The 17,811-nt window shown below is 32.3% G+C and overlaps 1 protein-coding gene across 1 annotated transcript; it reads left to right on the forward strand.

Moving 5' to 3' along the window:
• Nucleotides 1-6,883: 6,883 nt before the first annotated feature.
• Cad88C (cadherin 88C) lies at nucleotides 6,884-16,875 on the forward strand. The gene is made up of 24 exons (XM_089171042.1): nucleotides 6,884-7,113; nucleotides 7,791-7,942; nucleotides 8,430-8,810; nucleotides 9,129-9,258; nucleotides 9,493-9,860; nucleotides 9,948-10,086; nucleotides 10,312-10,567; nucleotides 10,655-10,929; nucleotides 11,022-11,347; nucleotides 11,452-11,763; nucleotides 11,909-12,182; nucleotides 12,262-12,562; nucleotides 12,666-12,861; nucleotides 12,945-13,102; nucleotides 13,353-13,534; nucleotides 13,626-13,849; nucleotides 13,941-14,129; nucleotides 14,238-14,531; nucleotides 14,613-14,852; nucleotides 14,957-15,142; nucleotides 15,215-15,351; nucleotides 15,430-15,821; nucleotides 15,926-16,190; nucleotides 16,286-16,875. The coding sequence occupies exons 1-24, from the start codon at nucleotides 6,903-6,905 to the stop codon at nucleotides 16,401-16,403; spliced, it is 5,706 nt and encodes a 1,901-aa protein (XP_089027168.1). The 5' UTR covers nucleotides 6,884-6,902; the 3' UTR covers nucleotides 16,404-16,875.
• The last annotated feature ends 936 nt before the right edge of the window (nucleotides 16,876-17,811 follow it).

The raw sequence follows: 17,811 nt of genomic DNA on the forward strand, positions 1-17,811 counted from the left end.
GGTGTTCCGTGTACGGTCAGTGCTCACGGCGTAGAACGAACGCGAATGGCAGCCGACTACGATCCTCACTCTCCGCACGGAGAATTCGCGCGCCGTCATCGTTTCGACTTTCAGTTTAACAACGCGAGCTCGCCCGAACAGGTGAGCATCGGACGTCTACTTGCTTTCCCTCTCACTTTTTTTCTTTACCTTTTATTTCATTTTATTATTATTTTTTTCTTTCGAATTTTCGGGAAGACTTCTGTTAGAAACTTATAGTCAACCATTACTTAAATAGGTTTCGATTGTTTTGTCCATTCAAATATAAAATTGTTATAAATATAACGCGGTTTTTATTTACGAAGAAAAACACGAATGAGTAATTATTTTTTTTCCATAAATTTTTATATAATTTTTCATTAACATAGAATTTGAATTTTTGTATTATAGTGTTGTATTAATCTAATCGCGTGTTAATTAATCTAATTAGTTTTATACGTATTTAAATGTACAAATAATATTAAAGTTTTATAGAAAATCTTAAGAGAGGAATAAACCAAATACGAATTTGGCGCGCTCGATGATTTGAATGGCGACGCGTCTTGCCGCGTCGAGTGAATGCTCGAAACGTGCGAGATTTTTCGTTTGACAAGGTAGAACAAATTATTAAAGTAAATTACACAACGGATAAAAGTTTTGAGCTATTGTAAAAAGGTGGACGAGGAAAGGAAAGAAAATAAGAAAAAAGAAACTTTTTCATAATTCGAGGACGATGAAATGGGATCTAAAAGTTCGAGATAAAAATTAGTAAGTTACTAGATATAATATCATCGCGTATCACGTTCGCGTGATTCGAATTTCTTCAACAGAGCAATGTGGACAGTGAGTTTTGAATCATGCGACGTTGATAGACGTGCACGTACGTACATATGTTCGTAGAAATTTTATAGAAGAGAATTCTCACACGAATCCGAGACATGTAATTAATACTTTCGTCACCTCGTGCAAGACCTTCCATCGACCTAACTGCGATTATCGTTTTTTAATAACTTCACGATACTTAGGAATAAGATCCCTAACTCGTTTTAATATACACCTATGTAGTTATATGTACACGTGTACTGCAGTAAGGTAGGTTAAAACCATATAAAAAAAAAAGACAATCAGAAAATTGTAGCCTATCAACAAACAACACTTTATTGCATGATTTTAGCTCTAGGCCAAACAATTTTCAATGATTGCGAAACGGTAATTAATTTTTCTACGATGATCTTACATGTAGCAAACATCGATGCGTGACCCCATGTACTGTCCCACATTTTTTTCTCGATGTCTACCATCATTAATTATTAACTAGAAATCGTTGTTGTTCTTATGCAACTATGAAAGTTAAATTATAAGGACGATAATAACGATTCTTTACTTAGGGAAATGTATGGACGTAATATTCTTGCGAAATTTTTTTTCTTCTTTAGCGATCGTATGCATCGCTTTCTTTGAACGCTCGCAATTTCCGGTTTATTCTGAAGCTTCATACAAAAGGTTAAAACATTTGTTTCTAGATTCGTTTCGGACGAATTGTTAAAAACAAAATGATAAAAGAAAAATAAATAAAAATTTTACATTCGTGATTAAATGAAAAGTATCGATAAAACTTTATATCCAACAAAATTTTCTAATATGTTCACTCGAGATTAAATCTGACATGTAAACAAGGTTTCTTTAAGTCGCCGTTCGACTTTCTTCTACGAAAAGATAATTCGTTTGTAGAATATATGAGATGGTAGAAGTCACGCAGCCCACATGTTTGTTCGAGCACAAATTTATATTATAAAAAGTATCAAATAGAGGAAAGCGCAAACACTTCCTAGGATCGATTATACAATTAGAATCGAGACAACATCAATAAGCAATTTTCCGCTCTGAATATGCATCCATCCGTGTCGTAGAAGATTCTCCTCATTCGTATCGATCGTGATTCTCGATTACCAACTGCTATCATCTTACGTTTCACCGCTATCGTTTCTTTACGGTACTAGTAGACTAGTCAAAATGAAAGAATAACTGTGGCCTACCAATAAAACCTATTCCTTACCAACCAAGTTTTAGAAATATATTGATAATTTTATATTCAAACGAACGAGTTCTCTTACGTACGATTTACAAAATTCAAATATCACCAAATTTAAATTAATTGAGGAAGTCGTTTACCCAACTAGAAAAATTCAATTATCTCGTTACGCGTTTATTTTTATAGCAGAAAATACGACCAATTACTTAATTAAAATGTTTTAATGAACGAGAAGAATTAAAAAATGTAAAAATATAATAAAAAAAAACCTAAGGTGTTTGAAATAATTCGATCGTTAATCTAAATCGTAATTCATAATTCAACATATATCTATGAAGTACAATTATTCTAAATCTACAACTGAAAATAATACAACAAATTTTTTAAAGTGACAAAACGTTATTGGACCAAATTAATAACTAGAAGGACAAAAATAAGAAAGAAGGAGAGAGAGTGAGAGAGAGCAAATAAACTCAAGTAACTTTACTCGATATTAGTACGATATCGAAACTTAATCGCATAGTTTTATGCTATAGTTATTGCACGGATATAAGGTGTAATATAATAGTGCATAAAACACAGGTACCTACGCGTGCACCGATATCACGGTTGTGTTACACCTGCCGAGCATGCGTCAATAGGCCACTGTCAAACATAGTCACATAGATACACTTACACAAAAGAAAACAGACGCGGGGAAGAGGTTGTCACGCGACGAATATCCTTTATGGGGTTGGCTGGGTAACAGACGGTATTATGGGGTGTGTCGATACCCCGCATGGCTTTATCATTCGGAAGCATGCATGACAGGTGTAGGAAATGACGTCACTCGTCTCAGGATATACCTCTTTGTAACACGAGCTTTCGTCTACCTATCTATTGCCAAATTCAATCGATAGACTTACTAAATACAACACTTTTCTATTATTTCATACCTTTTTTCATTTCTATTTCTTTTCTAACATTAAAAAGCTCTATGTTTTAATTATTAAAGTTAACTTTTTTATTTCAAATAAATCAAATAATCTTGCTGAGATAAATGTCTCAATCGTTTCTATTTGTAATTTTTGTCCATAGTTTTCTCCATGATTGTTTCCAACGTTGTTTTTATCATCTATGAAATTGGTATTATTTCTTCGAAATCAGGTCGTTTCCTTGAAAGGTGGTTTTATCGATCAACCGATTCGAATAACCGAAAGTCAAACCATTGGAAGAAGTTCGGTATGAATCTTACACTCTTCCTTATAGCTTTCGTGGTAATAGTTCGGAAAGAAGTTAGTATTCCGCAAATGTTAGCGAGAACACGCGAATGTCTAAGAAATTTTTCAAACCGTTCGTACATTTGCTCGTTGCTCAACGAAGTGAACATTTAAAGCATAATAAAGTATATTTAAGAAAATATTTTTATACAATTTTACGATATTTTTTTTTGTATTCGAACAACAAGAAATGAGAAAGTATATTATTAATTGTTAATTGTAGAAATGTTTTTGTCCATATGTTTTATTTTTCTCAATTTTTTTTTTCAAATATGTTCGAAGAGTATACATAGAGTGTTCTCAGGCGTTCTTGTTTTGCACGCTGAACGATCTCGCGAAAATTTGCGTACGATTAAGGAGCAAGACCGTTTTCTGCGCGTGGCAAGCAGACTGCGTGGCCTCCCCATTTAGCGGCATCTTAAAAGTCAAGAGCGTGGCCGACACACTCTGTTAGCAAGAGGAACACGCACTCGCTCTGTTCACGAGTCTTGTTTTAGTGTCGAATCCTCTAAAAGGGGGCACACTGACGAACATCCTCTTCTCCGCTTCGTCGATTTCCAAACAAATGTAATACCTAACTTTTACGTTTACTTTATCCTTTCGAAATCTTTACTTTTCATTTTTTTCTTCTTCTTTTTATTCTTTATAATATATATCGTTAAAAATTTTTTCATATTTCTCATTATTAATTTCTTATTATAAAATATGTTAGATAATACTATTCTTCGCGTATATTTTATTCATTTACTAGGCTTTGAAAAAATGATAATGTACTCGTAGTTACATTTGACTCCACTTCCCTTACATGTTACTTCTATCATTATACTACTAAAGCAATCATCGTCGTTATAATTATGAGTGCATAAACACTATCGTCATTAATATTATCATAGGTATAGTTTCAAAAGATTCATAGACAAATTTAAATAAATATTTTCTCACGTTTTTACTAATTAATATTTTAAAAATCTATCAATTGAAATAATTAACAAGCATGGAAGCACGGTACAAGCCATGTTACAAGCCCTTGTAATTAATAACGATTACTTTAACACGTCTTTCATAATTTTTTTAGTTTAAATCATATAGACATCTATTCAAATTAAAATAAATATTTATCAGCGCATAGGACAAATGTATGGCTAATAATTAACAACGTGAGGATTTTACTAAGTGGTAGAAATCGTTAAAAGCAGTTTGGTCGCGAAACTTCATTTAAGAATTTTGGTATCCCTTTTTGAAATCCTTGGGGGGTGGAATCGAAGGCGTTTCGTAATCTCGAATAGTTATCTCTCATTTCCTGGCATTGGCCTTGCAGACGAGTGACCACGACCGGATATGCTCGCCTTTACAAAGAACTCGAAGGAATAAGTACCGAGGAAGCCAAGAAACGAGAGACTTAATGAACGTCGTGACCGTGGTTCAACGACCTTATTCACGCCCTTTGATTCCATAAAATTCAATTATCCGTACCGACGTAATCAACTTTTCATTCTTTACTTATATATACATATTTTTTTTTTCTATAATCAAGAATAATAAAATTAAATATAATTTGAATTAAGTTTTACTTGCATTTATACAGCAAGCAATTTTAATACTCTATCATTGCAATATTTTGATTTTATTTGTATGCGTAATATTTTTCATTAAAAAAAAAAATGATAAACTTGCTAATATTATCAGAAACGTTCGAAAAAGATTTTAATCAAAGATATGTATAAATATAATTTTATATTTAAAAAATAACAAATTGTTTTGCCATCTTATTTAGACGTCTCCGTTAATTTCTTTCGTTTTCTACGTTTTACATAATAACAGACACTGGTTAAGTTGAGACTATTATTTCGTCTTACTGTAGTATCATTTCCAAGAAATGATGTAGTTTATTTCGCCGTTAAACTTGGAAACTTTCGTCTAATCTTAAAATTCACTTTTAATACTTTCCTTTTTCCTGTTTTTATATATATTTTTTCTTTTTTTTTTTATTACGAGAGTATCTTATTCCTTTTAAAGTATTCACTTTCTCATCCTTTAATCGAAAGTTAATTATTATTGAAATCGAAGAAATGTACTCGGCCGTAACAACGATCGACGATGATAAAGAGAAATTAAAATATTAAAAACGCGTTTCTAAAAATTGAATGGGATGATAGTGATAATTTAAAAGAATAATTTCTAATTAATTACAAATTAGAAAAAGGGAGTTTAATCAACGAGATTAGATTTGTGATTATCAAATCAAGGGAAAATATTACATAATAAACAACATGTCGCGCGGTAGGCATTCATTGAAATCAAGTCAGCGAACTCGTTTTTTTTCTATTTTTTTACATTCTTTTTCTTGTATATAAAGTTTACGTGGCTGAGTAACATCCTCGTGAGAAACACGTTGGGTTCTTCCGGCTAGCTTTCACTTCGTCTCTCATTGTCCCTGTGGTCAGTCGGAATGAAAATCTTGACATTGCACGATGACCGTCTTTACCAAGGAGAAAGCAGTTATTGTGTTCACGGAGCCGTTTATCAAACGACTTGTATAAAAATATAATAGATAGTAGATATCAACTAATTCTGCTTCCGTAATTACGATCTAAATTATGATAAGGAACTATGAAGAGAATAAAAATTAAATTTAAATAAACTAAGATTAACAATGATAGATAGTTTTCTGCATATCTGATGCAAAACTGAATATACAATGTTAAAAAAGAATCAAATATGAAAGTATATATATACACATATGAATTATCTTATGAGCTTAAGTAACTTTGACTAATAAAAAGGGAAAAGAAAAGAAAATTTTTCACAGCCCGTTAAATGAAAACTTTTTCTGAAATACTTGATCGTAGAACCGTGCACGCGCGTGTTGATCATTTTTCTTTAAGGTTTAAATCGTCCATAAAATTTTAGTGAAACTTCAAAATGATTTATTGAAGATACTGTTAAGTTCGTTCCCTTCTAATCATCATACATAAACTCACAGGGAAGAATTCAAGACTACTTTCATCTTCTCTGACGTGTTTCACTTCGCAACCAATTATGGAATCTGGATCCTGAGAAGTTGCTTGGAGTTGTCCGACTTGTCTAGGAAACTCGTGTCGACTAATCGCACTCAAGCATGTTGACTCGATGTTAGGTCTTTGGAGTAATTAAATTACGACGAGGACAATGAGAAAAGCGTGAAACAATACGAGCGTAAAAGTGACGCGTGCGCAAAGAAAGTTGTACCAATTTTCCATGCGAACGAGTGTTATCTTTCTGTATTAACATTATCCATATTAATAACGTAATATTAATATACATACAGATATATATATACAGAAGATCATCCAATAACCATCTTGGAAAATATTTTTGCAATGATGTAAATTATGGAGAAATTTAAAGAAGAAATTGTTTATAAATTTAAATTTTCTTTAACAAATTATAAATTACTTTCGAAGATATTTAAATTACAATAGTAATCATTCAAACCCACAACTATGTATAAAAAACTTTTATTCGAAAACAAAAATAATTTCTTGCCTTGTAGATTGGAATTGGCAATTTTGGAAAAAGACAATGAGGATTAGACGAGATGTTCGATTGACAAGATGACTATGATGAAAACAATTGGCTCGTCTTCCTGGCTTATTCGATCTTATAAGAGAAGCAGATTCAAGGAGGACTGGCTGTTATTATTATTTCTATTGCTAGCATGTGTTTCGGAAAGTTGCACTGCTCGTAACAATCCACCACGCTTTCTCATCGACGGACAGCCAGAAATTGTTCTAAGATTGAAAGAAGGTCCAGAAACACCAATTGGTACGTAGAAATGCGTTCGATTCGATCGACTTGTTCTCGCGTGCTTTAAACGACTACCTAGACTCATTCTCTTGCTATATATTTACCTTCGTTCACGCTTCATAAACTTTTCTTGACTAATTTGGAGCACTGTCTTTTGAACGGTGCTACTTCCTTTCCTCTTCTTCTTCTATTTCTAATACTTCCCGGCTATTGTGTTTCTCGTGATCTTTAAATCATTGATGCGTAGTGAAACGCATACAGTCATACCTATCAAACACCCCTAAATAGATTTTAAATGAACAATATTAACTCTTTGAAGATAACTCGCACAATGCAATTTGTTGAATCATTATATTGAACTTATTCTAACAATAAGAATATGTCAACCAGTTATAAATATCTAAATAAAGATAAAAACAAAAATAAAAATAAAAATAACAATCAAATTCATTTGTTATTTGATTATTTTATATAGAATAACATGCTGAATTAATTTGAATAAAAATTAAATTTAATTAAACTTGGGTATGTAACTAAATAAGGAATTACATGGAATAACCGATATGTTGTGACGAAGGAATAAGGTTTCATACAATCGACCAAAGTGTCTCGAGCTTCATACGAATTTCAATTCTCGTACGAACAATCAAGACCCGCATCATTCCGTAATTCGTGCCAAATGACTTCTGTTGCAGGCAGCTTAATTTATAGACTACGCGGTGTCGATCCTGACGGTGACAGCCTGACGTTTGACGTCAGGGATCAACCTGGAAGCGAAGTAATTCGACTTGAGAATTTTGGTCTTAACGAAGCTAATATATATCTCAACAAATTACTCGACAGAGAGGTAAGTTTACGAGATGCTAACACATTTATGTTTCCAATCCTTTTCATTAGACTGATCATTTTCTTTAACAAAATATCTAATATTAATTTCAAAATAAAAAAATAAACAAATCAAAATATCTCCAGATTTTTATTTCCGATTAGACATTTTCTTTAAAAATTATTCGAAATAAATTATAATAGTATTGTGTAAAGTTCGAGACAATACTCGAAGAAATATCATAGCGGTTATTATAAAGGGAAAGAAAAATGATATATAATTTTCACGTCTTGCACGAATGATTCTCAGACCGATTTTACTGACTTCGAATCGAGTGTATTATCGGAGCTTGTTAAAGGATTCGATGAGATGTGAAAAAGAACGATGAGATGACTTTGAATTTACAATTGATTTAAAATCTGTTAGATGTGCTCATTTCGATCGTAATTGATTATTAAATCGATGCAAAGAGAGAAATATAAAAACACCCTTATAATTTGTCGATCAGGTTAGAGATGAATATGCTCTGGTGCTAACTCTGACGGATGGAAAATTAGGAGAAGGAAATTTTATTACCCAAAGTTTACTGCTATTGGTAGAAGATATAAATGACAATGTGCCAATTTTTCGACCTCATCCAACATCTTTGACAATACGGGAAGATTCCGGTCCAGGTATATTAACAACCGTGGAAGCAACCGATGCGGACGAAGGTGCCCATGGACAAGTCGTTTATTATCTTCAAGAATTAGACGGAGACAATGATATTTTTGGGATATCAACTATCAATGGAAAAGGAATTGTGCGATTGCTTGGTCAATTGGATTACGAAAGGAAATATTTATATCAGTTGAGAGTTTTGGCGGTGGATCGTGCGATTAACGAAAAAGTTAGTATAGCCTCGTTAACTTTATAAAGAACGTTTCATTTTTTTCAAATGGACTTATGTCTGTCAATGTCCTTGAAAAGTTCAACGTGAGTTCAAGATCCTCTTTTGCGTGAAATGGAATATTATCTAATATCGCGTAGATAATACCCCTATAATTTTACTAAAACGTTTATAGTATTCGTGTGTAAGTACCACCAAGCAACAGGTAGAAGGAAATTATTGTAGGAAATTGATTTATAATACCATCTTTTTCGTTACGACTTATTCATTTTCTTTATCTTTAGAATTTGTGTATATAGACATTAATAATTATTTCAGGTAAATACAGGAACAACAGCTATTTTAGTTAAGGTACAGGACGTCGAGGATCAACCACCCGAATTCATATCCATGACACCGGTTGCTAGAATCAGCGAGAATGCCAGGATCGGTACATCCGTTTTACAAGGTTAGCTTCGGTAGACCGTAGCGGAATAATGAAAATGTTTTTCACAAAGATTGCATCTACATTTAGATCTTAACATTTCTCCGATAATATCAATAATTAATACGATGAATTATTAATTTCATTACATGCGATTTAATATTGCAAACAAAAGTATTATATAAAAGATTAACACATAATAATATTGTAATAATTTACAAATTCAATACAAGTATATTCATTTTTTTAATTGTTTAGTTCGTGCTGCTGATGGAGATAAAGGGATCAATAATAAAGTTACCTACAGTATCACTCAAGGACCGAGATACCTTTTCGACATAGATGCCACTTCTGGTTTGGTTTTTACAAGAGCCCAGCTCGATAGAGAATCCGAGGAAAATATCGAAGGTACGTTCGTTTTGGAAATAACAGTGAAGGAAGTTTCAAGGATAATTCCACCACCGTCGGTATCGACGGAGGTAACAGTAATTTTGACTGATGTTAACGACGAAACTCCGACCTTCCGAAGTTCGTATTATCGAGCTGAGATAAGCGAGAATTCACCACAAAATACACCGGTCAATTTTATTGGCGATGCTATACCTGAAGTTTATGATCACGATTTGGTAAGTAAGAGAAATTTCAATTAATGAAAAATAAAATTACGGTTAAAATTATTCTTTATATGTAATTTAAAATAAATTTCATTTTAGGGAACAAATGGAACGTTTCAAATGTTCATTGAAGGAGATAATGGAATATTCGATGTAACACCTTCGAGAGGTATCAACGAGGCACCGTTTATAATTAGAGTAAAAAATTCAAACGAGCTTGATTTCGAAAAAAGATCAGGTATTAAAAAAGAACATAAATATCTATAATTAAATACATGATAATTCACTGGTATTTTTAGATATTAATAGATATTAAGAATAATAAAGAAAGATATTATTATAAATATTAAGAATAAAATATTTAGATATTTTGTTAATAACTGCAATTTATTCGTATGACTTTTACCTTAAAGATTATTTTGATATAATTTGAATAACTAAATATTAAATTATTTTTTTCAAGTGGTTAATTTTACCCTGATCGCGAAAGAGATGGTATCTTATGCCCCTAAATACAGTGCTGTGCCAGTGACAATTTTCATAACTGATCAAAATGACAATTATCCTGAATTTACAAAAAATATTTATGAAGTCTTCATCGAAGAAAATTGTCCAGTTGGCAGTACGGTTGCATGGGTTCAAGCTTTGGATGAAGACAGTGAGACTTTTGGATCAAATGGAATTAGATATACAAATTTAGGCGGTAGTATTGCACACGCGTAAGTAAACATTTGAAAAATTATACAAAATTAAAAAAAGAAAAGTATAATTTAGTATCAATACAAAAACCTATTGTTCGATTTTAGATTGATATTAGATCCAATAAGTGGAGTGATAACAGTTAAGCAAACTGGACCCAGTTTTGATCGGGAATTAGTTTCGCGACATTATTTAACAATTGAAGCAAGAGATGATGTCGGAAAGGGTAATCGTAATACTGTTCAATTGATTGTTAATATCAACGATGTAAACGACAATGCACCAATTTTCTTACAAAACAAGTATGAGGCTGTACTTTTAGAAAATGAAGATCACTTTGAAGCTCCATTGGTCGTAGAAGCTTACGACATAGATTTAAACGGTTAGACCAATAATAAAATAAAATTAATTATCAATATAAATATTAAATTATAGAATTAACCTAATAAACTTTTTTCTCATTGATTACAACAGGTACTAAAAACAGCGACATAATTTATGCTTTGATATCCAGCGAATTTTCGAAGAACTTTACGATAGATTCGAAACGTGGTATAATAAGTCTGGTCAGTCCATTAGACTTTGAAGCATTGCCTATTAATCAAGGTCACATGGAAACGTCAGTGAGGCAGTTGAAATTAACGGTGAGAGCTCGGGACATGGGAACCCCTAGTTTGAGTTCTGATGCACCTGTTATTATTTATCTCAAGGACGTTAATGACAATCCACCTATTTTCGAGAGAGCATTGTATAAAAGAAGTATCCCGGAAGATTTGGAAGGTGGAACTAGCGTTTTACAGGCAATAATTATTATATTTTTGTGAAATTTTACATAAATACATTGCTTCAAATAAAACAAATTGTGAAGTATGCTGTTTTAATAAACGATAATAAATATAACTAGGTGAGAGCTTGGGACAAAGACTTGTCTTCGCCAAATAACAAAATAGTTTATCGTATTCAAAGTGGTGCCGGTGACAAGTTCGTGATTGGTCCGGAAACAGGTGTGATTAGGGTAGCATCTGGTTCTAATTTGGACCCCGATTTAACGTCACCCAAAACTACGAGATATAGTTTAAATGTGGTGGCTATCGACAGTGGAACTGAAATACAAAGAACTGCTGAGGTTCTCGTTAATATATCTATTGTCGATGTGAATAATAAACCACCGGTATTCATCGATCCTGGTACAGTTACTATTCGAGAAAACACGCAAGTGAGTTGAATCGCTGAATCTTCAAATAATATATGATGACATTCGAGAATTCTATTCGCCTCTTTAACTTCCTGTATTATTTTATTAAAAATCTTCTCCTTAACGAATTGTATCTTCATTTTAAGTAATATTGATGTCCTGTCAGGTAGGAGCTTACGTACATCGAGTTGTCGCTAACGATCCAGACATCGCACCGACTTTGCGTTATCGAGTCGATCACAATTCGTCCGAGGCACGAAACGAGGAAGGTACTTTGATCAAAATCCAAGAATACGATTATTTGGCAGCCTTGGAATTAAACGCGATCGATGGTTTGCTAAGAGTGGTCAAACTTTTGGACAGGGAACGAGTAGAAACGATAAGACTCGGTTTGGTCGTAGAAGATTTGGCAGCTGTTAGGGGACAGCAAACTGCATCTGGTTTGTAAAATAACAAACTAAAAATTATATTATTATTTGAAATTTTTTTTTGACATTATTCTTTCAACATTTATTCTAGCTGTATTAAATATAATCATCGAAGACGAAAACGATAACAATCCAAAATTTCGAAGACCATTTTACAGACGATCGGTTACAGAAAATAGTAAAAATGGTGTTAACATAGCTAGCATTGTTGCTGATGATGCTGATAAAAATCGGAGTATCACGTATTCCTTAGAAAGTCCGAAGGAATTAACCGATCTTGTTCATTTAGATCCTGAAACTGGTGAAATGGTTGTTGCGAATAAAATCGATCGAGAATTGTATCCTTGGCTTAATCTTACTGTCCGAGCTACTGATTCAGGAATACCACCTAGGTACACACACACAGAAACAATATTTATCTCCTATTTAAACATACATACACATACATATACATTAAAATAATTATTTTAAAATATGTTCTTATGATTCCCTTAGATCGAGCTTGTCGGAAGTATACGTGCAAGTACTAGACGAGAATGATAATAATCCATACTTCGTAACAGAAATTAGTAACATAACTGCAACAGAGAACTCCAAAATTGGTACCGAAATTGCAGTAATTCAAGCGAGAGATCCTGATAGCGGTGATTATGGGAAAATTACATATCTTTTAGACCGAATGTCATCTCAGGTGAAAGTTTAAACTAAGTTAAACTGATCGCATGTACTGTAAAATTTCATATTAAAAATAATAATTATTATACTTATACGTAGGGTACATTTGCCATTCATCCAGAAACAGGAGCTTTAACGGTTGCCGATATGCTCGATTGGGAATCTAGGCATAATTATGTTTTAGTCATAGAAGCTTGGGATAATTATCAATTTGGTTATACCGCTGGGGAATCGAGAAATGCTTTTAAACAAATTCAGTATGTGTTATTGGAGTTTAATTAATTATCAATTACATTTTCCCTAATAGATTTTAATTAAGAATTATTATATTAATTTATTTTAAATTATTTCATTGGAAATAATTGTTAATTCTATTATAAATGTAACGTGTGTAGATAACATAAAATGTGTATCTATTTATATTATTCATATTATTTATTATTTATTTTATATATATAATGAAAAGATGACGTTCTTTGGATTAATAATGTCAATCATTGTACTCAGAGTAACCATAATCGATGTAAACGATAATCCTCCGAAAATTGAGATACCTCAGGAATGTGTCAGTATATCGGAATTTCACGATATTCGGGACTCCATAGTGATTGCAAAGGCTCAAGATGCTGATGATCCTACAACTCCCAATGGACGTGTAGTCATTAGAATATTATCTGGCAATGAAATGGGTTAGTTTGTTTAAAGAAATATAACAATAAAATATAATAGAAAAAAAATTTTTCGAAATATCAAATTTTGAAATAATTTTTTTTTCCTTAGGTTTGTTCATGCTCGAACAAGTGGATTATTGGACAGCACGGATTAAGGCTGTTCGAAGTTTGAGAGGAAAGTTCGGTAATTATTCATTGAAGTTGGAAGCTCACGATCTTGGAGTTCCGAGTAACAAGGAGACAGCTATCTTAGATATTTGCGTGACAGACTATAATGACAATCCACCTATATTTATCAGTCCTCAACATAACACAACTATTCGTGTAGCTGAAGTAAATATTTATTTTTTCCTTTCATGTATAATATAAAATTTAATCTCAAATGTGATATTTTCTTATTATTGAAAAAATTTAATCTTTTAAGAACGTGACGGTAGGGACACCGATAATTCAAATAGTCGCAGAAGATGCTGACACTGGACCAAACGGAGATGTTCATTTTCGTTTAAAACAAGATCTTGCTGGACATTGGAGAACTTTTCACATTGATGATAGAACCGGTGTTATATCTTTAAAGCTTCCATTGGATAGGGAGCTTCAAAGATTATATGAAGTATGTATAAAAATTTAAATTATCAAATTTTAATTAAATTTTAACGATAAACACACATTATTAAATTAATTTAAGATATAAATGAAATGTTATATGTATTGTTCTTAGATACGTGTTGAAGCTTATGATTTAGGAACACCGACACCGTTAAGCTCTGACCTAGATTTAATAATTTATGTTCGAAATATAAACGATTACGAGCCTCAATTTTTGATTGACATATTCAACGTTAATTTTACCGAAGAACAACCACCGAGATCGGAAATGGTGGTACTCCCGGAAACTATCGATAGAGACGAAGTCGATGATCTCGATGATCCACCAACACAAGTTTGTTATTTTATAGTTGGTGGTAACGACGATGGATTATTTGCCTTAGACATTTATAAGCACGAGCTTACTGTGAGTACAAATTTTTAATAAATTGTAATAGATTACTTACAAACAATAAACTTATGAATTAATTGATGCGTTTATTATCAGACTGAGAAAACGTTAGATAGAGAAATTCAAACACAACACACGTTAATAATAAAAGCTATCGAGGACTGTTCGATCGTTCCAATAAACGAAACTGTTTTCGACGAGACTGATGACACACTGCTTAAAGTTATAGTTACGGTCGGTGATATCAACGACAATCCGCCAAAATTTGTAAACAAAGTGTTTACCGGAGGTGTTACCACTGAAGCTGACTTTGGTACACAATTTATGAATATTAAGGTATCACGAATTATATTAATTTATAAATTAAGTTAAATATTATATGTTATTATGATTCTCATTATTTAATTTATAATTTAATTAATAATTTATTGTACATACAGGCCATTGATTTAGACGCGGAAGAAAATGGAATTGTTTCTTATTATCAAATTGGGAAAATGCATATGACATTAACCGAAGGTTTGGACAATATTCAAATCCAACCTTTTCTTGTTCACAAAAATTCTGGGGCGGTTAGTCTGAACTTTGATCCTCAAAGAGGAATGAAGGGTTACTTCGATTTTACGGTATAAATATTTCAACTAATTTTTAAACATTGATTAAATTTAAGAAACACAATAGTATATATTCTTTTTTAGGTTTTGGCTAACGATTCGCATGGATTAATGGACACAGCGAAAGTATTTATTTATTTATTACGAGAAGATCAAAGAGTTCGATTTGTTCTTCGTCAGCATCCACCTGAAATCCGTAACAGAATCGAAATATTCCGACAGTAATTATTTTTTATCATAATTTTGAAATAAATTATTATTTAAAAAAAAATAAATAATAGTTAATATTTTATTTATAGAACATTGGGTAACGTAACTGGTGCGATTGTCAACGTAGACGAGTACAAAATTCACGAGAATCAAGATGGTTCGGTTGATCGAACCAAAACGGATTTATATTTACATCTCGTAAATCGTCATGATAATTCGATTCTCGAGGTGTCTGAAGTATTGGAATTGGTCGATCGAAATATTGAAAAATTAGATAATCTTTTCAAAGAATTTAATGTACTGGATACACAACCAGCACAATCACAGCCAATTGTTCAATACGAGCAAGCTGGCACGACGTTTTGGCTTTTAACATTGACTCTGTTTCTCGGAGCTCTTCTTATTTTATGCATAGCTTTGTGTCTTTCTCAGAGAGCATCGTTTCAAAGACAACTCAAAGCAGCTAATGCATCAACATTTGGTATGAGTTATCAATAAGTTGTATTTATAATTATAATTTCTCCTTAAATTAGATTACACGTTATTCTTGTCAAAATTTTAATTTATGAATAATATGTTTTAAAGGCACGTCAGATTCTGAATTCATTCGTGGTCCAGGACGTGTTCCTAACACGAACAAACACAGCATGGAGGGTTCTAATCCAATTTGGATGCATGCATACGAAAATGAATGGTTTAAAAGCGACGAGTCTTACAGTCATACATCCGAAAGAGATTCCTTGGATGAAAATGCTCTTAATAATGAAGAGATGATGAATGAAGTTAATATTGAACAAAGAAACGAAGATAAACCTTATTACATCGAGCCAAGAATATCTTCGGTTTCTAGGTAAAATATTTTTTCATTTTTCCATAATTATTCTTACGTGAGTTACGTAATAAATTAAACGATTCACTAGACTCATTAAATTTTTCTTTTGTTAGCTCGGAAACTGTAACAGAAGCCACGACTGAATTTAACAGGAAATCACCCCCTTTGTTTCGAGGGTCGATGACTACCGTTAACCCTCTCGGAAAAAAGATTGAGACGACTGAACTTTAAGCGGTTTTAAGTTAATTCATATCGATTGAATGAAGAAGAATTTATAGAAACTATGGAACATCTATCGATATCAGTTGCCTACGTACAAATGAAATAAAGCAAACCACTGCTGGCATAGTTATATTATACTTTTTATGTAAATACCAAAGTACATTAGAATAACTGATAGATAGGCATAGAGATTATTTATTTATCTAAGTTAACAACGTATACTCGAAATATATAGCATTTATTTATTTGCTAAAATAATTTATTTAATGTCATATTATATTCGTCTATAATATCAATTTACTCAAGATATCATTTAATATGAATTCATTCGCATATAAATAAAAGATATAAATTTGATTTGATATCGTTTGAAATTATGCGAAATTAGAATTTTTAATTTAAATCGAACGATTGAAACAATTAATTATTCGTACAGAAAAAAAAAATAGTCCAGTATACGAAAGATAAAAATTTTTGTACTTTAAATATCTTTGTAATTTGAATAACGACGAATAAAAGAAAGTACAAGTAAACAATAATTCTCTTTTTCTCATTTATTATCGCAAAGAATGATCTCCTGACACATTTTGAATTTATTATCACAATACACAAAGAATAGCCAAAAATTCACGACGCTCGAATATTATCAGATGGTGAAAAGGTTTCGGACAAAGGAAGAATCCATTATTTAAATGCAAATCGAGCTTACGTTCGTACGTAGGAACGTACCGCTGACCTCGATGGGTCAGTCACACTCCGGAGACCCTTTCACCCTTACGTAGTTTTCAGCTTGTTGGCTAATGCGAGACTTTCCCACTTAACATCTAACCCTTACCTTTCTCTTGCACGCTATCTTACAATTAACTCCAATCAAGACAGAATTTTAATTTCACACCGTTAGAAAAGCTAGAGATGAGAGTAACCCTTCCCTTTCCCCTTCCTCTTCCCCTTCTCCTTCCCCTTTCCCCAAAACAAGTGCTCTGTCGCTTTTAATTACTTATTATATTCATATTGATTGTATCGAATTTCTTAAAGATTTCAAATTATACAATCACGTGTTCCAATAATTGACAAGAATTTTGAAATCATCGGGTATTTTAATTTTTAACAAAATGAATTCGTACTATTACTCTAAAATAATATCATTTTTCCTGGACGGATATTTAGTAGCCAAAAAGAAGAAAAAGTAATAACTTTACATTCGTTTCTTAGTACATACATCGTAATCCTGCCTAGTCATCCTTTCAATTTCTCGAGTCAATAATGGCTTGAATGACAACTGAAAATAAAAAGAAATTTCGTGAATGACTTGAGGCGAACGTGGTCACAGTGGTCGAACCTGGGCGGCTTACTTGAAAGTCGAGGTAGTCCAGGTAACGGCCAGCTATTCTCTTATCGTTTTCCTGAACGTCAGCTT

This window comes from Polistes dominula, unplaced genomic scaffold (genome assembly GCF_049000335.1).
Source record: "Polistes dominula isolate Pdom_NZ unplaced genomic scaffold, Pdom_raw_medaka contig_31, whole genome shotgun sequence".
In the NCBI taxonomy this organism is placed as follows: Eukaryota; Metazoa; Arthropoda; class Insecta; order Hymenoptera; family Vespidae; genus Polistes; species Polistes dominula.